The following is an 18,191-nucleotide window of genomic DNA, read 5'->3' on the forward strand; positions in this document are numbered from 1 at the left end:
GTTCTTAGTTACAGATAGGTGGGGGAGCTCAAGAGGCTTTGGAGAAAGAGGTAGAAAGGCTTGTTCTAAAAAGGTGCACTTATCTCCTGTCCTCCATCAGAAGAAGGTACGGACGGGGTACTACTCTGGCCTTTTTTTGGTAAAAAAAAGCCAAGGGGAGAGTACAGGACCATCATAAACTTGAGAGGGTTAACCCCTTCAGGACCCTGCCATTTTTCACCTTAAGGACCAGGCCATTTTTTGCAAACTTTATGTGGTGATAACTTAAAAACGCTTTTCCTTATCCAAGCCATTCTGAGACTGTTTTCTCGTCACATATTGTACTTCATGACAGTGGTAAATTTGAGTCAAAATATTTAATTTTTATTTAGAAAGAAAACACTAAATTTTCTAAATTTAAATTTCTCTGCTTTAAAACAAATAGTGATACCTCCTAAAATACTTATTACTTTACATTTCCCATATGTCTACTTCATGTTTGGATCAGTTTGTAAATGAAATTTTCTTTTTTTGGGGACATTAGAGGCTTAGAAGTTTAGAAGCAAATCTTAAAATCTTTAAGAAAATTTCCAAAACCCAATTTTTAAGGACCAGTTCAGGTCTGAAGTCACTTTGTGAGGCTTACATAATAGAAACCACCCATAAATGGCCCCATTTTAGAAACTACACCCCTCAAGGTATTCAAAACTGATTTTACAAATTTTCGGTAACCCTTTAGGTGTTTCACAAGAATTAAAGGAAAATGGAGATGACATTTCAGAATTGAACTTTTGTGGCAGATTTTCCATTTTAATCCATTTGACAAATCTCATGTATTTTGCTTTTTTTCTTCTGTGCGGAAATTGACCAGCTCTGCAGATTTTAAAAGCTGCAGCATGTCAATCATTTGTGTGATTCCGCACCTTCTGTAGCATGGTTTTCTCCATAGACTTCAATGGGGTTGTTAACATAAAGCGGAAACCACAACAAAAACTGCACCAAAACCGTAATAAATAGTGCGGATTTATGTGCGTTCTTGGATTTAAATGCAGATTGTCTGCATATGAGCACAAGTACCCTAATAGACACACTGGGGGAGATTTATCAAAACTTGTGAAAAGGAAAACTGACTTGCCCATAACAACCAGATTCCAACTTTAATTTTACAGAGCTCCCTTGGAAAATCAAAGTATCAATCTGATTGGTTACCATGGGCAATTGTTTTCCATTGCACCAGTTTTGATAAATCCTAGAATTTATCCTTTCCATGGTAGTAGTTTGTACCTCCATAAATAGAATTCCATGTTAGGTTAAAAACTTCAAGGATATTTAATGACAGATTGGAAGTGGAAATTGATCCCTTCTACACCAGTAATATCCCCCTCTCAGGGCCGGCAAACTGGGCAATTGCTTCAGTGCTGCTGTTCAGCTAAACGTACCTGGAAGTGGACGGGCGGACAGCTGAACAGCTGTACTTTACAATACAATGTAAGGCCCCCTCCCTGTACACATAACACAAGTCATTACCACAGTGCTGCTCTGAAAACTGACAGCTCCGGACACCAGAAACACTCTTCTACTGGAGCTGTAGGACCTGTGATGATGTCACATGCAGGAGGCAGAGCTCAGCAGAGAAGAGTGGGATGAAGGACCTGCGATGACCTCACCATCATGTGACCAGAACAGGAGGTGGAGCTATGCATTAAAGTTAAGTAATGAAGAAGAAGACCAGTGATGCATGAAAGAAGTGAAGGATTCAATGTAAGTGCCAGGGAAGTGCTGGGAGTTGTAGTCCTCTCCTATTATACCTCCAGTTATGCAATATCAGAGTACATTACAAGATGAGGAGAGGACTAAAACTCCCAGCATGTCCAGCTTGTTATGTAATATCAGAGGAGGTAAAACAGGAGATGACTACAACTCTCAGCATGTCCAGGCTATTATTATATAATAGGGTACATTACAACACCCTGCTGGGAGTTGTAGTCCTCTCCTCTTATACTTCCTTTTATAATGTACTCTGATATTACATAATAACGGCTTGGACATGCTGGGAGTTGTAGTCCCATCCTCTTATATGTCCCCCTGTAACATGCTCTGATATTAAATAATAGACATGCTGGGAGTTACAGTCCTCTCCTGCTATACCTCCTGCGGTAATGTGCTCTGAATTAGGGCCGGGACAATAGATAGGCGAGGGTAGTCATCCGCCTAGGGTGCCACTTCGGCTACCCATAAAGGGGGGTGCACTCATGGCGGTCCAACTTCACAAGCCTCAGGCCTGTGAGGCATTAGAACAGCGCAAGAAGCCGCAATGAGATCAACACAACCTCCTGCACTGGGTCTCGCATGATGACGTAATCACGCGAGACCTGGTGCAGGATCGGTGATGTCATTGGGACAGCATGTATCAGGACGCAGCAACACGCACCACAGATAAAACTGTGATCTGTGATTTTCTTTTTTTATACTAAATGTCCACACTGCTGGGGCACTAGGGAGGGGGGGAATGATATCATTATATATATATATATATATATATATATGGCACTACTGGGGGGAATGGAGGAGAATTATATACATGCTGGCACTACGGTGGAACATTATATATATACTGGCACTATGGGGGAAAGCATTATATATTGGAACTAGTGGGGGGCATTACAGGGGGACATTAGAGCCACTGGTTATATTATTACTACTAGGGTACTGTAGGGGCACCCGGCACCCCTGCCGATCAGCTGTTTGAGGAGATGGCGGGAGCTGTGCGCGCGTGCCGTCTCCTTTCTCTCTTCCTGCTCACTGCTGTATGTCTATGGGACAGCAGTAGTGGACAGCACGCGCCGACTCCTCAAACAGCTGATCAGCGGGGGTGGCAGGTGCTGGACGTCAGACTGTGTTTTTAGCACATTATTACAAGATTTGGGGCCCCACTTTTGATTTTGCCCAGGGCCACATTTTGTCTAAAACCGGCCCTGCCCCCTCTAGTAGAGGTTTTCTTAGACAATGCCTTTGGATCATCTATTGAACTACATTCTGACAGTAGGGTTCTCTTCAGCTCTGTGGATCATATCTACATTTCCAGTAGCCACTAAAGAATCATTGTACAAGTGGTTATGACTCCAGCTGATGCGACGGTCGCCTATTATGGCCACTAGTGTTGAGTGAATCGAAGTGAAACGAATTGACTTCGATCTGAATTTCAGGAAAAATTGGATTTGCCACGAAGCTGAATTTCCTCGCGCTGTGTGGTAATGAATCAATTCTTCCTGAATTGGTGGTTAGAAAAAAAACCAAAAAAACATAAACATACTCACCTCATCTATTTGCTCTCGGAGAGGCCGTCGAGGCCATGTTGATTGAAGAAACTGCACAAAAATCTTGCATGTGGTGACGTGACATCACCATGTCAGTGTGCTGGCCAGCATCATGACATGGTGACATTATGACGTCATCACATGCAGGATGCATGGTTTCTTCAATCAAGATGGCCGTGCATCATCACTTCGCTCATCTCTAATAATAGCCATGATGACACCATCTTTAGCAGCAATTGTCACATTAGAAGTAGGTTCAGTTCAGATCCACACACAGCATCTGTACTGGCTGCATTTCCTTTAGTCCAGATTTAATGGGTCGCATATTGGCCAAAGAGTTCTTTTTACTGTTTAAGGGGCCAAGTTAATAAAACCCCTTTCTCCTTCATGTCTATTATTTTGTAATCTATTCTGTCCTGTACTCCTGACCAGTAAGATCACAGCTTTGCTTCACTATTTCCATAATGATGATAATAATAATAATTTTTATTTCTTATTAGCGTCACCATATTCCGCAGCACTTTACAATTCAGAGAGTTCATGTACAAATCAAAAGACATTGCAAAATTACAGGGTGATAAACAACAGAAACACTAGGTGCGAGGGCCCTGTTCTCAAGAGCTTACAATCTATGACAGAATGGGAGTGACAATAAAAAGTAAATGTGAATTTATTCCAACGGGGTGCCCCTTGGCTACCCTCCTCAATCAGCTTTAATCGCAGCAGACAGGGAGTTAAACAGTGATGGGTTTTGGTCAAGCATGATGATACTTGTCACAATAGTCACAATAGTTTACTGCAGGTATTTTGAGTATTTCTCTGTACCCTACTAAATGACACCGATCCTCAAGGGTTTGCACATCAGAAGACATCATTAGGCAGCAGATCTTAGTCAACTTTCACACTAGCGTTTTTGCTGGATCTGGTAGGGTTCAGCAAAAAGTCTTCCGTTACTGATAATACAACCGTCTGCATCCGTTATGAACGGATCCGGTAGTATTATCTTTAACATACCCAAGACGGATCCGTCATGAACTCCATTGAAAGTCAAAGGGGACGGATCCGTTTTCTATTGAGTCAGAGAAAATGGATCCGTCCCCATTGACATGCATTGTGGGTCATTGTGCTCCGCATTCCATGATTGAAAGAAAACCACCGCTTGCTGCGGTTTGCTCCCTGGTATGGGAATGCAACCAAACGGACCGCATTTTGGAGCATTCCGTTCTGTTCAGTAACGTTTTGTCCCCATTGATAATGAATGGGGACAAAAGGGAAGCGTTTTTCTCCGGTATTGAGGCTCTATGACGGATCTCAATACCAGAAAATGTAAACACTAGTGTGAAAGTAGCCTTACAATGAAGCTCCACATCTGTCACATTTCCTACCAAAACATGTTTAGTAAGTCTTGATTTCTAAGTAAATGTTTTCCCACATTCTTAACAAGAAAATAGTTCCTCCCCTGTGTGAATTCTCAGATGTTCTATAAGAACTGATTTCAGAATAAAACACTTCCCATATGCAAAACATATAAATGGCTTCTCCCCAATGTGAGTTCTCTGATGTCTAACAAGACAAGATTTCAGACTAAAGTACCTCCTACAAGACGTGCTCTTGGATGCTGAAAAAAACCTTATTGCTGGGTAACCCCCCTCCCCCCCCCACTTTCTGAACATGAAAATGGTTACTCCCCTAATTCGGATTTTAGATGGCTCAAAAGATGAGATTTCTGACTAAAACATTTCCCACATTCAGGACATGGAAATGGCTTCTCCCCAGTGTGAGCTTTCTGATGTCTATGAAGATCCGATTTCTGACTAAAAGATTTCTCACATTAAGAACATGGAAATAGCTTCTCTTCTTCGTGACTTCTCTGATGATAAAGGAGAGATGATTTCCGGTTAAAAGATTTCCCACATTCTGCACATGAAAATGGCTTTTCTCCTGTGTGAATTCTCTGATGTACAACTAGAAAGAATTTTGTGGTAAAACATTTCCCACATTCTAAACATAAATATGGCTTCTCCCCTAAGTGGCTTCTCATATGGCTCGCAAGATTTGACTTAAGACTAAAACATTTCCCACATTCTGAACATGAAAATGGCATCTCTCCTGTGTGAATTCTTAGATGATCTATAAGCAATGATTTCACACCAAAATTCTTCCCACATTCAGGACACATAAATGACTTTTCCCCTGTGTGAGTTCTCAGATGTATACCAAGATGCGACCTCTGACTAAAACACTTGCCACATTCTAGACATGAATATGGCTTCTCCCCTGTGTGAGTTCTCTGATGCTGGATAAAACCTGACTGACGTGTAAAACATTTCCCACATTCTGAACATGAAAATGGTTTCTCTCCTGTGTGAGCTTTCTGATGTCTATGAAGATCTGATTTTTGACTAAAACACTTCCCACATTCTGGACATGAAAACGGCTTCTCGCCTGTGTGACTTTTCTGATGTCTATAAAGACCAGATTTTTGGCTAAAACATTTCCCACATTCTGAACATGAAAATGGTTTCTCTCCTGTGTGAGCTTTCTGATGTCTAAGAAGACTAGATTTTTGGCTAAAACATTTCCCACATTCTGGACATGAAAATGGCTTATCCTCTGTGTGATTTCTCTGATGCCTCTCGAGAGAACCTTTCCACATAAAGCATTTCCCACAGTCTGAACATGAATATGGCTTCTCTCCTGTGTGACTTCTCTGATGTCCAACTAGGATTAATTTGCTGGAAAAAGATTTTCCACATTCTGAGCATGAAAAAGAACTGGATTCCTTTTTTAGCTGTTTCTCACGTAAAAATGTTTTCCCACGTCTCTGTTTTGTTCTTGTTTTACCAAACAGAGATTGATTAGTTGAAGGTTTCTTGTGACCAGTGGTATTAGTGTATACATCTCTGCTGTAAAGGACTGAGGGTACATTAAGAGTTATTGAATTATCTTGTGTGGTATTGTTATATTCTGCTTCAGGATAGGAAGATAAATGGAGATGTCCATGGGAGTCAGTCATCCAGTCTTCACCTGGAAGTTGAAACAAAATTTTCATATTTCCCAAAGCAGATATTTTTTTATTAACCAATCAAGCTTTATTGAGACAATAACAACCCAGGAAACAAAGTAAATACTGTAGGACATTTGCAGAAAACATTTTTGCAGGATGACTTTACCGCTTCTTTGGTACCATGTTGAGGTACAACATTCTTTTTAATCACTTTTTAATCCGTTGGGATGAACAAAAACATATTTTTTATGGTGTTCACTGTGTGAGCAAATAATGTGATCATTTAATAGTTCAAGTTCTTACAGATGAGACACAACCAATTATGTGTACTTTTTTTATTTCTACTCTTTGACATAAATAATTTTTAAAGGGCAAAATGGGTTTTTTTATTTTTACTTTTGCAAATATTTTTAAACATTTTATTTTTTATATAATTTTATTTAGTCCCACAAGGCACTTGAACTTTTAATAGACTGAACTCTGGTAAAATACACTGCAATACTTCTGTATTTCTGTGAATTATACCTGTTAGTTTCACACTGACAGCCTATTAGACCCTGCCTCTGGCAAGACCTAATATGCTTCGGTACATGGAAGGCCTGGAGGCCATTGTTAGGCCTCCAGCTGCCATACCAACCAATCAACGTGCCATAAGTGTGATTGGGAAGGGGTTGGTAGCTCTGATCTTGGCAGTTGCAAGGGGAACCCAGCTGTATGTTACAGACAGCTCCCACTGGTGTGCCCACTTACATAACTGCATGCCACTTTGTATTCAGTTAATGCATAAAAATACAGTTACATTTGATATGAATGATAATGATGTATACTATTAGGCATATCTCCGATGTGTATTGTATTTATATATCTAACTGTACACTGGTTGAGGTACTGCCTATTTATGATATCCACTTTTGTATTTGCATTTATAGTTTTTCAAATATATTGTTTTATGTGATCATGTCTCTCTCCGGACAATGAGAGTAATATATATATATATGTACTCAGATGCATTTGAGTCGTCATGTGATACCCCCTGTGTAGTCTTAGTCCTTCTTTTTGACCTTATTTTGTTCTGTATGGCTGATACAACGCTGTGCCTTGATGCGCTGTGCGCGGGGTCACGTGGGGACGCCGCTACGTTTCCTTGGGAGGCGGGCTGGAACGCATGGCTTGCGTTCCACCCCTCCTCCTGATGAATGCGGCGCCGCCATGTTTGACTCGGCGTGCATCACCGGGCAATAGCGCTCAATAGTAGGTATCAGCTGCTGCATTTTATTATATCACGCCTGAGGCTACATGGGGGGTATAAATAGGAGCTTATGGCCACACTCACATTACCTCCTGACGAAGCTGAGGCGAAACGCGCGTCGGGGTCCTTTGCCTGTCCTGTGCCTGCTGTCTCTGCCCTCCACCATGTCTCAGGGTATGTTGTGATCTGTGATTTTTCATCTTACACTTCAGGTTGAGTCCCTCTGCTTACAGCTTTTTAGTTGATCTTATTTATGGGGTCTCTTTTACCTGCAGTACCCTATATGGGCAATCTATGATATACTTATATATTTTTTGTCCATGTCTACATCTGTGACATATTAGGATCCATACGTCTCATCCTGCAGCCACACATCTAGGTGATGATTACAGACTAGATTATCGCATTGGGTGTATATTTATATTCCCTACTTTTCTGTCCCATCACCACATTGTGTATCCAATACATGCCCTACATGTGTTCCATCTTGTGGTGGGTTATAGAGACACAGGCCCGGGGGACTGCGGCATCCGGAGTTTTTTCCGCTGACTCTCTAAAATTCATCACTTTTTTGTTATTTGTTATATTTTTATTATTATGTACTATTTACTATTATGAAATAAAATATACTTTTATATACTGGGCATTCAATTGTTGTTTGTGGAACGACTTTTTAGGTTTATACATTTGTTATATGTCTGTTCATTATTTGCCATTGTATACTGTGTGGGCTGGTTGTTGGATATCATGGTTGTGTAACTAGGGCCATGTGTTGGTGTGGTAGTGCACTGCTGCTTCTGTTTTGTGTACTGTCGCGGTTTAGTTGTGGGTGTGAATAGCTCTATCGTGATGTGTCTCTCCAATCTGGTTCTGAAGGGGTTAATTCCCCAGTCTGTCGGAATCTGCACCTGTTGTCCACGTGCTCATTAGTTCTGCTATTTAGTTCCAAAGTTCTGTCTTTTTGGTGAATTCTGTCTGTTGTGTGGCCAGACCCCGGATGTGTAACAGTATTTGCGTCTGCCTTTTCCTGCCTAGTGTGCCTGGGTTCCAGAAATCAATTCCATGCCTGCTTGCTATTCTGGTATTTTGGGGTTCCAGACGTTACTGTCATGTCTGCAGTGGTCCTCCCAGTTGTTACTGGTTGGACAGGTCCCCGTATGTCTGGGATCTAGGTCTGAACAAGTTTCTAGTCGATGTCTTTGTATGTCCGGGTTCCAGAAGTCTTGATCAGAGATTTGAACAAGTTCTAAGTTTGTTTCTCTGTTTGCCCTGTCCTCTAGGTCGGATGCCTTCTGTCTGGATTCCACTCTTGTAGTATTTTCCAGTTTTAGGCACAGTGGTTCCACGAGATCCGTAGCAACATTGTTTCATGGAAAGAGGTTAATGCGTATCTGTGAATTTCATCACTATACCTAGATATCTATGGAGACTGAACAACATGAAGCCTTACATGTTCTGTTTTGTCTGCACAGAGGCACTGGGGGGTTACAAGGGAAGCCAGGCTCCTGGTCAGTGCAGGTCCCAGTGGAAGTATCCTACTGATCAGACATTTGTAGCATATTCTATGGAGACTGATGTATACTTTTGAAGGTGGGTTATCTAAGTGTTAAAGAGGACTTGTCATCTCTCCTGACATGTCTGTTTTAATAACTACTTGTATGCCCCATGTAACAACAACTCTGAAGCATCCATTCTTATGACTATGTTGTGCCATTCCTCTACTATTCCCACTAGAGGTTTATGAACAAATTGCCAGCAGTCTACGATAAAGTGACAGCTGGGTGTTGCCTGTTCGAGGTGTATCCCTGCACAGTCTGACACTATCCTATCACTGCTGACAGTAGCAGACTGTGCAGGGACACACCCCTAACTGGTAACACCCAGTAGGAATAATAGTGGAATGGTGCAACACAGAGTCATCAGTAAAGCTGAAGTGTTATTACATGGGTAAAGGAAGTCGTTACTAAGACATGTCAGGACAGGTGATGTGTCCTCTTTAAATGCAGATTGTGTTGCAGACTATTCCGCAAATTTCACCCCATGCATTGCAAACGGTGAAATCCGCAGGGAAAATCTGTCTATTGCTGACAGTACCGTAGTGCACAATTTTGCACATTAATGAACATGTCATGGATGTGAAAATGCGGCATGCTCTGATTTGCCTGTAGATTTGTTCCGCTGTGTTGGATGTAGCACCTGCAAAACTGCACTGGGTGGTAAAGCTGAACGTTGTAGTAGTTGTTGGCTGCAGCATAGAGAAACATTGTCCAACCACGGCCACTATCTGTGCCAATTTACTAGTCGTTATAGGGAAGAAATCATCCGTAGTGGGAAAACTCCCCAAAAAAGTGTCTTGTTGCTTACAGGAAGAGTTAAGCTTTTTATTTTATAATCTGCACTGCAGAGGAAATGACAGCTAAACTCTGGTTGATATGGGGCACGCTCCCAGGACTAACTGCTTCCTCTAGCGGTGATCGGGGGCCGTTCATAACCTGTGGCAACCCCGGACCTCCTGAATGATCCGAGGCTGCCGCAGCTCTGTTCCTATGGAGACCCTGCCTATGGCAAGGCTCCATACAGACATAGCAAAATTCTCATAGACTTCAAAGGAAAAGCGTTGGAGTCTATGACCAAAACAATCTGATTACCGCGGGTTCAAGTTCCCTAGGGGAACTTTTAAAAAGCGTTTAAAAAAAGTTGTTAAAAATATATATATAGGAATTCAAATCATCCCCTTTTCCCCCAAATTTAAAATAAAAAATAAACATTATAGGTAGAGATGAGCAAATTTCAGGTTATGAAATTCGTTCACGCTTCGTTTACTAGTAAAAGGTGAATTGCGTTATGGATTCCGTTACCACGGACCATAACGCAATTCTATGACGGAATGCATAACGGAATGCCTTTACAGGCATTCCGTCATAATAGAAATCTATGGGCTGCAAAACGAATCTGTCCCGTTTCTGTTATGCAGGAGAGGACTCCCCTGCTAACAAAACAGGACGGATCCGTTTTGCAGCCCATAGACTTCTATTATGGCATTACATTATGCATTCTGTCATAGAATTGCGTTATGGTCCGTGGTAACGGAATCCATAACGCAATTCACCTTTTACCAGTAAACAAAGCATGAACGAATTTCAAAATATAAACAATTCGCTCATCTCTAAAATATAGGCATCGCCACATTCAAAAATGCCCCAACAATTAAAATGTAAAAATATTTATCCCATACGGCAAATTGTGTACTGGAAAAAATTTTTTGCAAAAAATAGTCAATTCACTGTTTTTGGGTTGCTTAAAAAGTCATACACACCGCATAATGGGTATCGCCACAATTCTAATGACCTGGAGAATGAAGGGCACGGGTTGGTTTTACCGCACAAAGGCGCATAATGCTCCCTATGACGTGTCCCCTCATAACACTGGTACATTATTCAGACTCCAGACTACACAGCCTAAATAACTTCAGCCCCAACCCCAAAGGTGAATACCCAGAAACAGACATATGATGAGAAATATTTTATGTTTCAGTAAAAAATACTCAGGAAGTATGTCATGTGCAAAGTGCCCTTGAATTAATTTCTCCTAAACATCATGAACACCACAATCCCACTCCACTCATTAGCCATTTCTCTTCTTGTCTGATCAGCTACAATATGGATCCCACTAAATCTGGTTCCCACTGGTGCAAATACCCAAAGACACAACATGTTCCCCATGGGTCCACATACCGCAGGTTCATAACTGAGGCCAATCGTATTATTTGACCTTTATTTAGAATCGGCATTTACTGTATTTTTCGCCCTATAAGACACATTTTTTCCCAGCATCTTATAGGGGAAATACTAATGAGTGCTTCTGTCACGTACCGGGGACCAGACCAGACAAGGGTTGCCCAAGCCCTTCAGGCCGATTCAGCTCACGCCCTCACACGCTGTTACGTCCTGCACCATGCCGTAACTCGAGCATAAATCGCCAACTGAAGCCTGCAAGCACACCCACGCAATAACACAAAACTTTTGCCGCCACCACCTGCCCGTTATAAGGTCGACAGGACACCCCTCAGTGTTCCACTCGCAAGCAGACACACCCACACACGGTAGTAAGGTTACAAGACAAACCATCAAACTTTTAGGTTTAATGTATAAAAAATAGACAGTACTTGGTTACAAAAAATGATTACCAAGAGACATACATAAATGGCAAACAATTGTAAAATAAAAAGGAGAAAACAAAGAAAGTTCTAAGTCCTTTCCTCCCAGGAGATTTGGGCAGAGTAATTTTTATATATTTTTATTTTTTTTAAAGCCAGAGGAGCGTGCTTTCTACACCCGTGCAACAAAATTGTGCAGCGCCCCACACAAAAAACTTGCACTAGGCTACGGTCTATCGCAGGCCCTCTCCATAAGAGAAGGGCCCCCCATAAACCTATCCCAGTCTCTCCAGGCCTATGGCTCCTGCAAGGGACTGAGACAAACAGGCTACTTCCAGCCAAAGCCGGGTTCGCCCAGGCAACCCTCAGCCGAGGGTACACCAAGTCTGTGCTCCAGCTTCCACCTAGGCTGCCACCCAAGGTGTCGGCATGGAGCTTCAACAACAAGGCTGGGCTGTCCCCGTCGGGAGAGCCCAAGAAGTTTTGCAGGGGGGGTGCTGAACCGGGATGGCCACTCACCCCCCCCTAGACATCTAGGGGGGTGCCCATAATGGCGCCGTAACCCAAGAAAGTGTACACACAAACGTGGAAAGTGAACACACAGTGAACATAAAAAATTTAATAAAGTGAATATGCGCCATTACGGCCCGGACATTCGGACAGAATTATAAAAATATCTCCTCTTTTCAAGGCTGAAGCCGAGCAAAGAGAGGTGAGTGTGCTCAAATTGTGTGAAAGTGAAGTGCGTGCAAATGTGCCGTGAGTTAAGGCACCTCAGGGTCACCTCTCCTGGGGCCCTTCTGCACCTTGGGCTTCCAAACAACTCAGCCCCTGGCTTCGATCCAGCAGAGCCCTTCGTCACCTAGCAAGGGTACCTTTACACCCAAGCCATACACGCTAGGGATGCTGTGTGGTTCACTGCTCTCCTCCATGCCACACTGCAACCCTCGGGTATGCCCTGTATGGACAGGAGTTTAGAGCCCGGGAGCGAGCTCGCCGGACTGATAAGAACAGATACTACACATGATCTTAGCCATAAAGGCTGAGAAACTAGTAATAGTGCACAAACCAATTCGATTGGATCTCCCACTTTCTGACACCCAAATATCCAGGGATAGCATTTTTATACCTTTCCTCCAGGGGCAGGACTGAGGGGGATTCTCACTCCCACCTCTGGCTCAGCCCCTCTGGGCCAAGCTACATTACTCATGCAGCCGGCCCCCTGGCCAACTAGGGAACAGGTATGAAAATATCAAAAAGATAGTTTCCCAGTTGCCTTGGTGAAGGAACAGACCCCAGCCCTTCTTCATAATTCATATCTCATCATTCGGAGCCCTAGCATATCAAACGCTACACGTCCAGGACGCTCAGAAGATGAGATCCTTATTTTAAGAAGATGAAGGCGAGTTAATATGCCATGTCTGGTGTCCATGCGATGCACCCGTCATACCAGAGATGATAGGCTAGATTTTGGGGACATCCGATCCCTCCTGAACAAGTTATGAAGAATTACAAATTATTGTTCATTGTCTGGTTAGGAAGCCCCCTGCTGACACAAGGCGCCGGAAAGTCTGCAGCCCCCTGTCCTGAGGTGTGACCAGCAAACGGCCCATCCTCGTTAGCATCCCTGGGCCTACTATCACCAGGGAAGGGGGGGGGGGGCAGTTTGCGGTTTCCCAGGTCCGAGGCAGACATCTCGGCTCTCTATGCAGCCTTTAACTAATTCATAAATGGCTGCTGGCCTGGCAACACAAATACATAAATACACACTAGCACTTGTTGGCCCTTTTGCCTTCACTCTGCGGTCCAGCTCACCCCAAACCATCTCGATTGGGTTCAGGTCCGGTGACTGTGGAGGCCAGGTCATATGGCGCAGTACCCCATCACTCTCCTTCATGGTCAAATAGCCCTTACTTTCAAAGTTTCCCCAATTTTTCGGCTGACTGACCTTCATTTCTTAAAGTAATGATGGCCACTCGTTTTTCTTTACTTAGCTGCTTTTTTCTTGCCATAATACAAATTCTAACAGTCTATTCAGTAGGACTATCAGCTGTGTATCCACCTGACTTCTCCTCAACGCAACTGATGGTCCCAACCCCATTTATAAGGCAAGAAATCCCACTTATTAAACCTGACAGGGCACACCTGTGAAGTGAAAACCATTTCAGGGGACTACCTCTTGAAGCTCATCAAGAGAATGCCAAGAGTGTGCAAAGCAGTAATCAAAGCAAAAGGTGGCTACTTTGAAGAACCTAGAATATGACATATTTTCAGCTGTTTCACACTTGTTTGTTATGTATATAATTCCACATGTGTTAATTCATAGTTTTGATGCCTTCAGTGTGAATCTACAATTTTCATAGTCATGAAAATAAAGAAAACTCTTTGAATGAGAAGGTGTGTCCAAACTTTTGGTCTGTACTGTATATATATATATATATATATATATGTGAATCACACCAGAACATGTTACACCACAACACATAACCATAAAACATATATTATCACAGCAAACATTATAATAAGTAGGAATAAGGCGGTCCTTATTCCTGACAGCTTCCATTATGGAAGCGCTCATTAGTACCAGAAGACTGGGAAGCGGTGAAGTCTCTGTACCCACCGCTTCCTGGTCCTCGGCAGCGGCAGGATGAAGAGGATTGCGCTGGAGGAGAGAAGCAACGTCCGGAGCAGGAAAGGTAAGTTTTTATTTTATTTTATATGCTCTGTGGCTGGGGGCTGATATGATAGGCAATGGAGGCTGATGAGAGTCATGTTGGGCTGATTAGAGGCACAGGGCTCTTATCTGAGGTCTGTTTGGGGGTAATTCACATTGGGGTCTGAGCTGAGGTCCTATTGGGGTCTTATTAACATTGGGGGTCTGATTGGGGCTGTTAGCTGAGGTCTGACCTGAGGTCTAATGAAAAAAATTTTTTTTTCTTATTGTCCTTCTCTAAAACCTAGGTGTGTCTTATGGGCCGGTGCGTCTTATAGGGCAAAAATACGGTACCCTCAAGTCTTTTTTTGTTTGTATCTGTCCATATTGTGTCTCATTGTACCGGTGCCAATGAAGATGAAGGAAAATTATTTCACTACATGAAGTATTCACAATAATAGTAAAGAGAACAATAATAATGACGAGGAAGATTAATAAAGACATTTATGATAAAACAAGATTTATGAAAGGCTCTTACCAATCACAGACACTATAATGGGTTCCCCCAGTTCCCTCGTCATTTCAACAGAAATTTCCTATAAGAGTAAAGAAAAAATAAAACTATACTCCACTGATGGTTTATCTTATATTCAGGAGAAGGTCAAAACCACCTTAGAAGACATAAACCTTTCTGCTCTAAAGGAGAAGGATCTCCTCACGTGGTGATCAGACAGGATCAACATTCAGACAAGTATTTTACACATCAACAGAAAGGTTTCTGCATGAAATGACCTGATCCTATCCTGGAGAAGACTCTGTGCTCATCACCTCCAGTTCTTACATAGGTACATTTATTATAATTAGTAAGGAGCCTGTCATTGCTGCTGGAAACTGAACCTTATATCCACTTGCTCTTGTCCTTTGTGGTGACCTGATTCTAGATGAGAAGGTAATAATGTTTTGCAAAAGCAGGAAGATTCTGTAGCTGAGAAGCGAGTCACTGATTTCATGCATGACAATATCTGCCGTACACACAGCTGCCTGGCATTGTGCTATTATTTAGTCTATGACTTAGGCTACTTTCACATATGAGGTAGCCTGTTCCGGCGGCGGAACAGCCTGCCGGATCTGTGCTACCACAAGTCCACCGTGCTGGCAGAAGTCTGCTCCGGTCCCATTCACTATAATGGGGTGGGCTGGAGGTCCGGCCGCAGCACGGCAAACATGCCGAGAGGGGGAGGAATCAAACTACAGCACGCTGCGGTTTTTGTCCAGACACCTCTTGGCACGTTTGCCGTGCTGCGGACGGATATCCGGCCCGCTCCCATTATAGTGAATTGGGCCGGAGCCGACTTTCGGCGGCACGGTGGACTTGCGGTAGCAAGGAAAAGGCTACCGCAAGTGTGAAAGTAGCCTAACATCCACACTACAGAACTTTACATTTACCCACATAAAATCTAAGTTACCAAGTGGATGTCAAAACAGGAGAACATTTACTACAATCTTTCATAACACCAGAAACCATTTGTAGCCAACAACAAGATGCAATGGAGCCTACAGTATACACCACTGCTGCTGGGGGAGGTCAGTAGAAAGCTCCATTACATCAGTCTATAAAGGATTTGTAGAAACCTCAGCTTCACCTACCTGATGATCCAGTGAGATATTTGGTTTCTCCTCTGGACAGTCCTGGGAATACGGAGGACTGGGACATCTCTCTGGTGGATTGTTCTGACTGGATCCATCTGTAAGAAATACACACAGTGACTGAATACATTGTCTATATGTGATGATCAGATGATGGAGGAATTTGACTCTCAAAACTGTTCTCCCCTCTACAGTCATGGAAGGTCTCCTCTTACCCGGTGATGTGAGGGACTGGTGATTCTCCATCATGACGTCCTTGTACAGATCCTTGTGTTCTTCTAAATACTCCCACTCCTCCATGGAGAAATAGACAGCGACATCCTGACACCTTATAGGAACCTGACAACACAAGGACACAGTCATTACCAGACCCCTCCCTTGGTGTTATTGTACAATGTCCCAGCATTCCCAGCAGCGCTCACCTCTCCGCTCAGCAGCTCAGTGATCCTGGTGGTAAGTTCTAGGATCTTCTGCTCATGTATCAGGGAATGAGGTGGAGGCTCGGTGATGGGGCTCTGGGTCCTGCTCCGTCCTCCTGACACACGGGGTGTCACACACTCACCAGACGACTTCTTCACTACTGTGTAATCCTGTGTATGGGGAGACGCCGATCACTACAGAGATTCTAAGAGTCTTTCACCTTTCCAGACATTTCCCTGTTTTATTACTAGAGATAAGAGTGATGTCATGTGAGACTCTCACCTCTCCAGTTATCAAGGAGATGATCTCCAGGGTGAGGTCTAATATCCTTGCAGCCAAGTGGTCTCTGTCCTTCTCCATTCTTGGTGGGTCACTGATGGAAAGGTCCATCATCTTTCAAAAGAAGAGAGTCCTGTACCTAAGGAACCTGAGGGAAACAAGAATGGTCGAGAGAAAAATCAAATTTGGAAGTGTCTCAATAATTGGAAATGATAAAGGACTACAAGAGCAGGCCGCCCCTGCTCTATAGTAAATACAGTGTTACAGAGGGTACACATTGCAGTGCACCACATACAGCAGCCAGATCTCATCTTTCGAGGCCCCAATATGAGGATTGGTTATTACAAGACTGATGCTATAACTATACAATCTCTTTTAGGGCCAAAAAATGGCTCACATACAATGCTAATGAGCCGGTGCATTGTCCTGAGACAGGATGATTCCAGTGGTGTCAAACCCTGGGCTTATTTTATTCTGACTTGCTTTGATATGCTTTAGTCTTGGAGAATTCTGAGTTTTCCAGGGCATTGACTGATGTTTGGTCTAAGGATTGTGCAGAAAGATCTAAGTTTACAGTGGTGCAGTATAATGCTAGGAGCACTACAGGGGTGCATTATAATACTGGTGGCACTACAGGGAACATTGAACCTACTGGAGGCACTACAGGGGTGCATTATAATGCTAGTAGCACTACAGGGGTGCATTATAATACTGGTGGCACTACAGGGGACATTAAACCTACTAGAGGCACTACAGGGGTGCATTATAATGCTAGTAGCACTACAGGGGTGCATTATAATACTGGTGGCACTACAGGGGACATTGAACCTACTGGAGGCACTACAGGGGTGCATTATAATGTTAGTAGCACTACAGGGGTGAATTATAATACTGGTGGCACTACAGGGAACATTAAACCTACTGGAGGCACTACAGGGGTGCATTATAATGTTAGTAGCACTACAGGGGTGAATTATAATACTGGTGGCACTACAGGCAACATTGAACCTACTGGAGGCACTACAGGGGTGCATTATAATACTGGTGGCACTACAGGGGACATTAAACCTACTAGAGGCACTACAGGGGTGCATTATAATACTGGTGGCACTACAGGGGACATTAAACCTACTGGAGGCACTACAGTGGGGCAATATACTTACAGAGGGAACTACATGGGGGTATAAGTAGTGGGAGCTCTACGTGGGGGCCTTATTACTACTGGCTGCCATTTAGGGGGCCTTATTACTACTAAGTGCATTTTGGGGAGCTTTATCACTACTGAGGGCACAATGGAGCATTATTAGGCCCAATACGGAGGGACTACTACTACTAACAGGGCCCCTCTCAAGCATTATCACTGTGGGGGCACTATTACTAATGAGGGCACTCTGGGAGAGAATTACTATTGGTGGGACTTTTGGGAAATATCTGCATGAATTATTATTTTTGTAGTATAGTATTTGCGGACATTGTGGAACACT

The 18,191-nt window shown here is 43.1% G+C and overlaps 1 protein-coding gene across 1 annotated transcript; it reads right to left on the reverse strand.

Moving 5' to 3' along the window:
* Window positions 1-4,691: 4,691 nt before the first annotated feature.
* Window positions 4,692-16,482, reverse strand: LOC120999696 (zinc finger protein OZF-like). The gene is made up of 5 exons (XM_040430717.1): window positions 16,431-16,482; window positions 16,224-16,347; window positions 16,009-16,106; window positions 14,900-14,957; window positions 4,692-6,323 (listed from the first exon to the last, which is right to left on the reverse strand). The coding sequence occupies exons 2-5, from the start codon at window positions 16,306-16,308 to the stop codon at window positions 5,128-5,130; spliced, it is 1,437 nt and encodes a 478-aa protein (XP_040286651.1). The 5' UTR covers window positions 16,309-16,347; window positions 16,431-16,482; the 3' UTR covers window positions 4,692-5,127.
* Window positions 16,483-18,191: the final 1,709 nt, after the last annotated feature.

Source organism: Bufo bufo, chromosome 4 (genome assembly GCF_905171765.1).
Source record: "Bufo bufo chromosome 4, aBufBuf1.1, whole genome shotgun sequence".
NCBI lineage: Eukaryota > Metazoa > Chordata > Amphibia > Anura > Bufonidae > Bufo > Bufo bufo.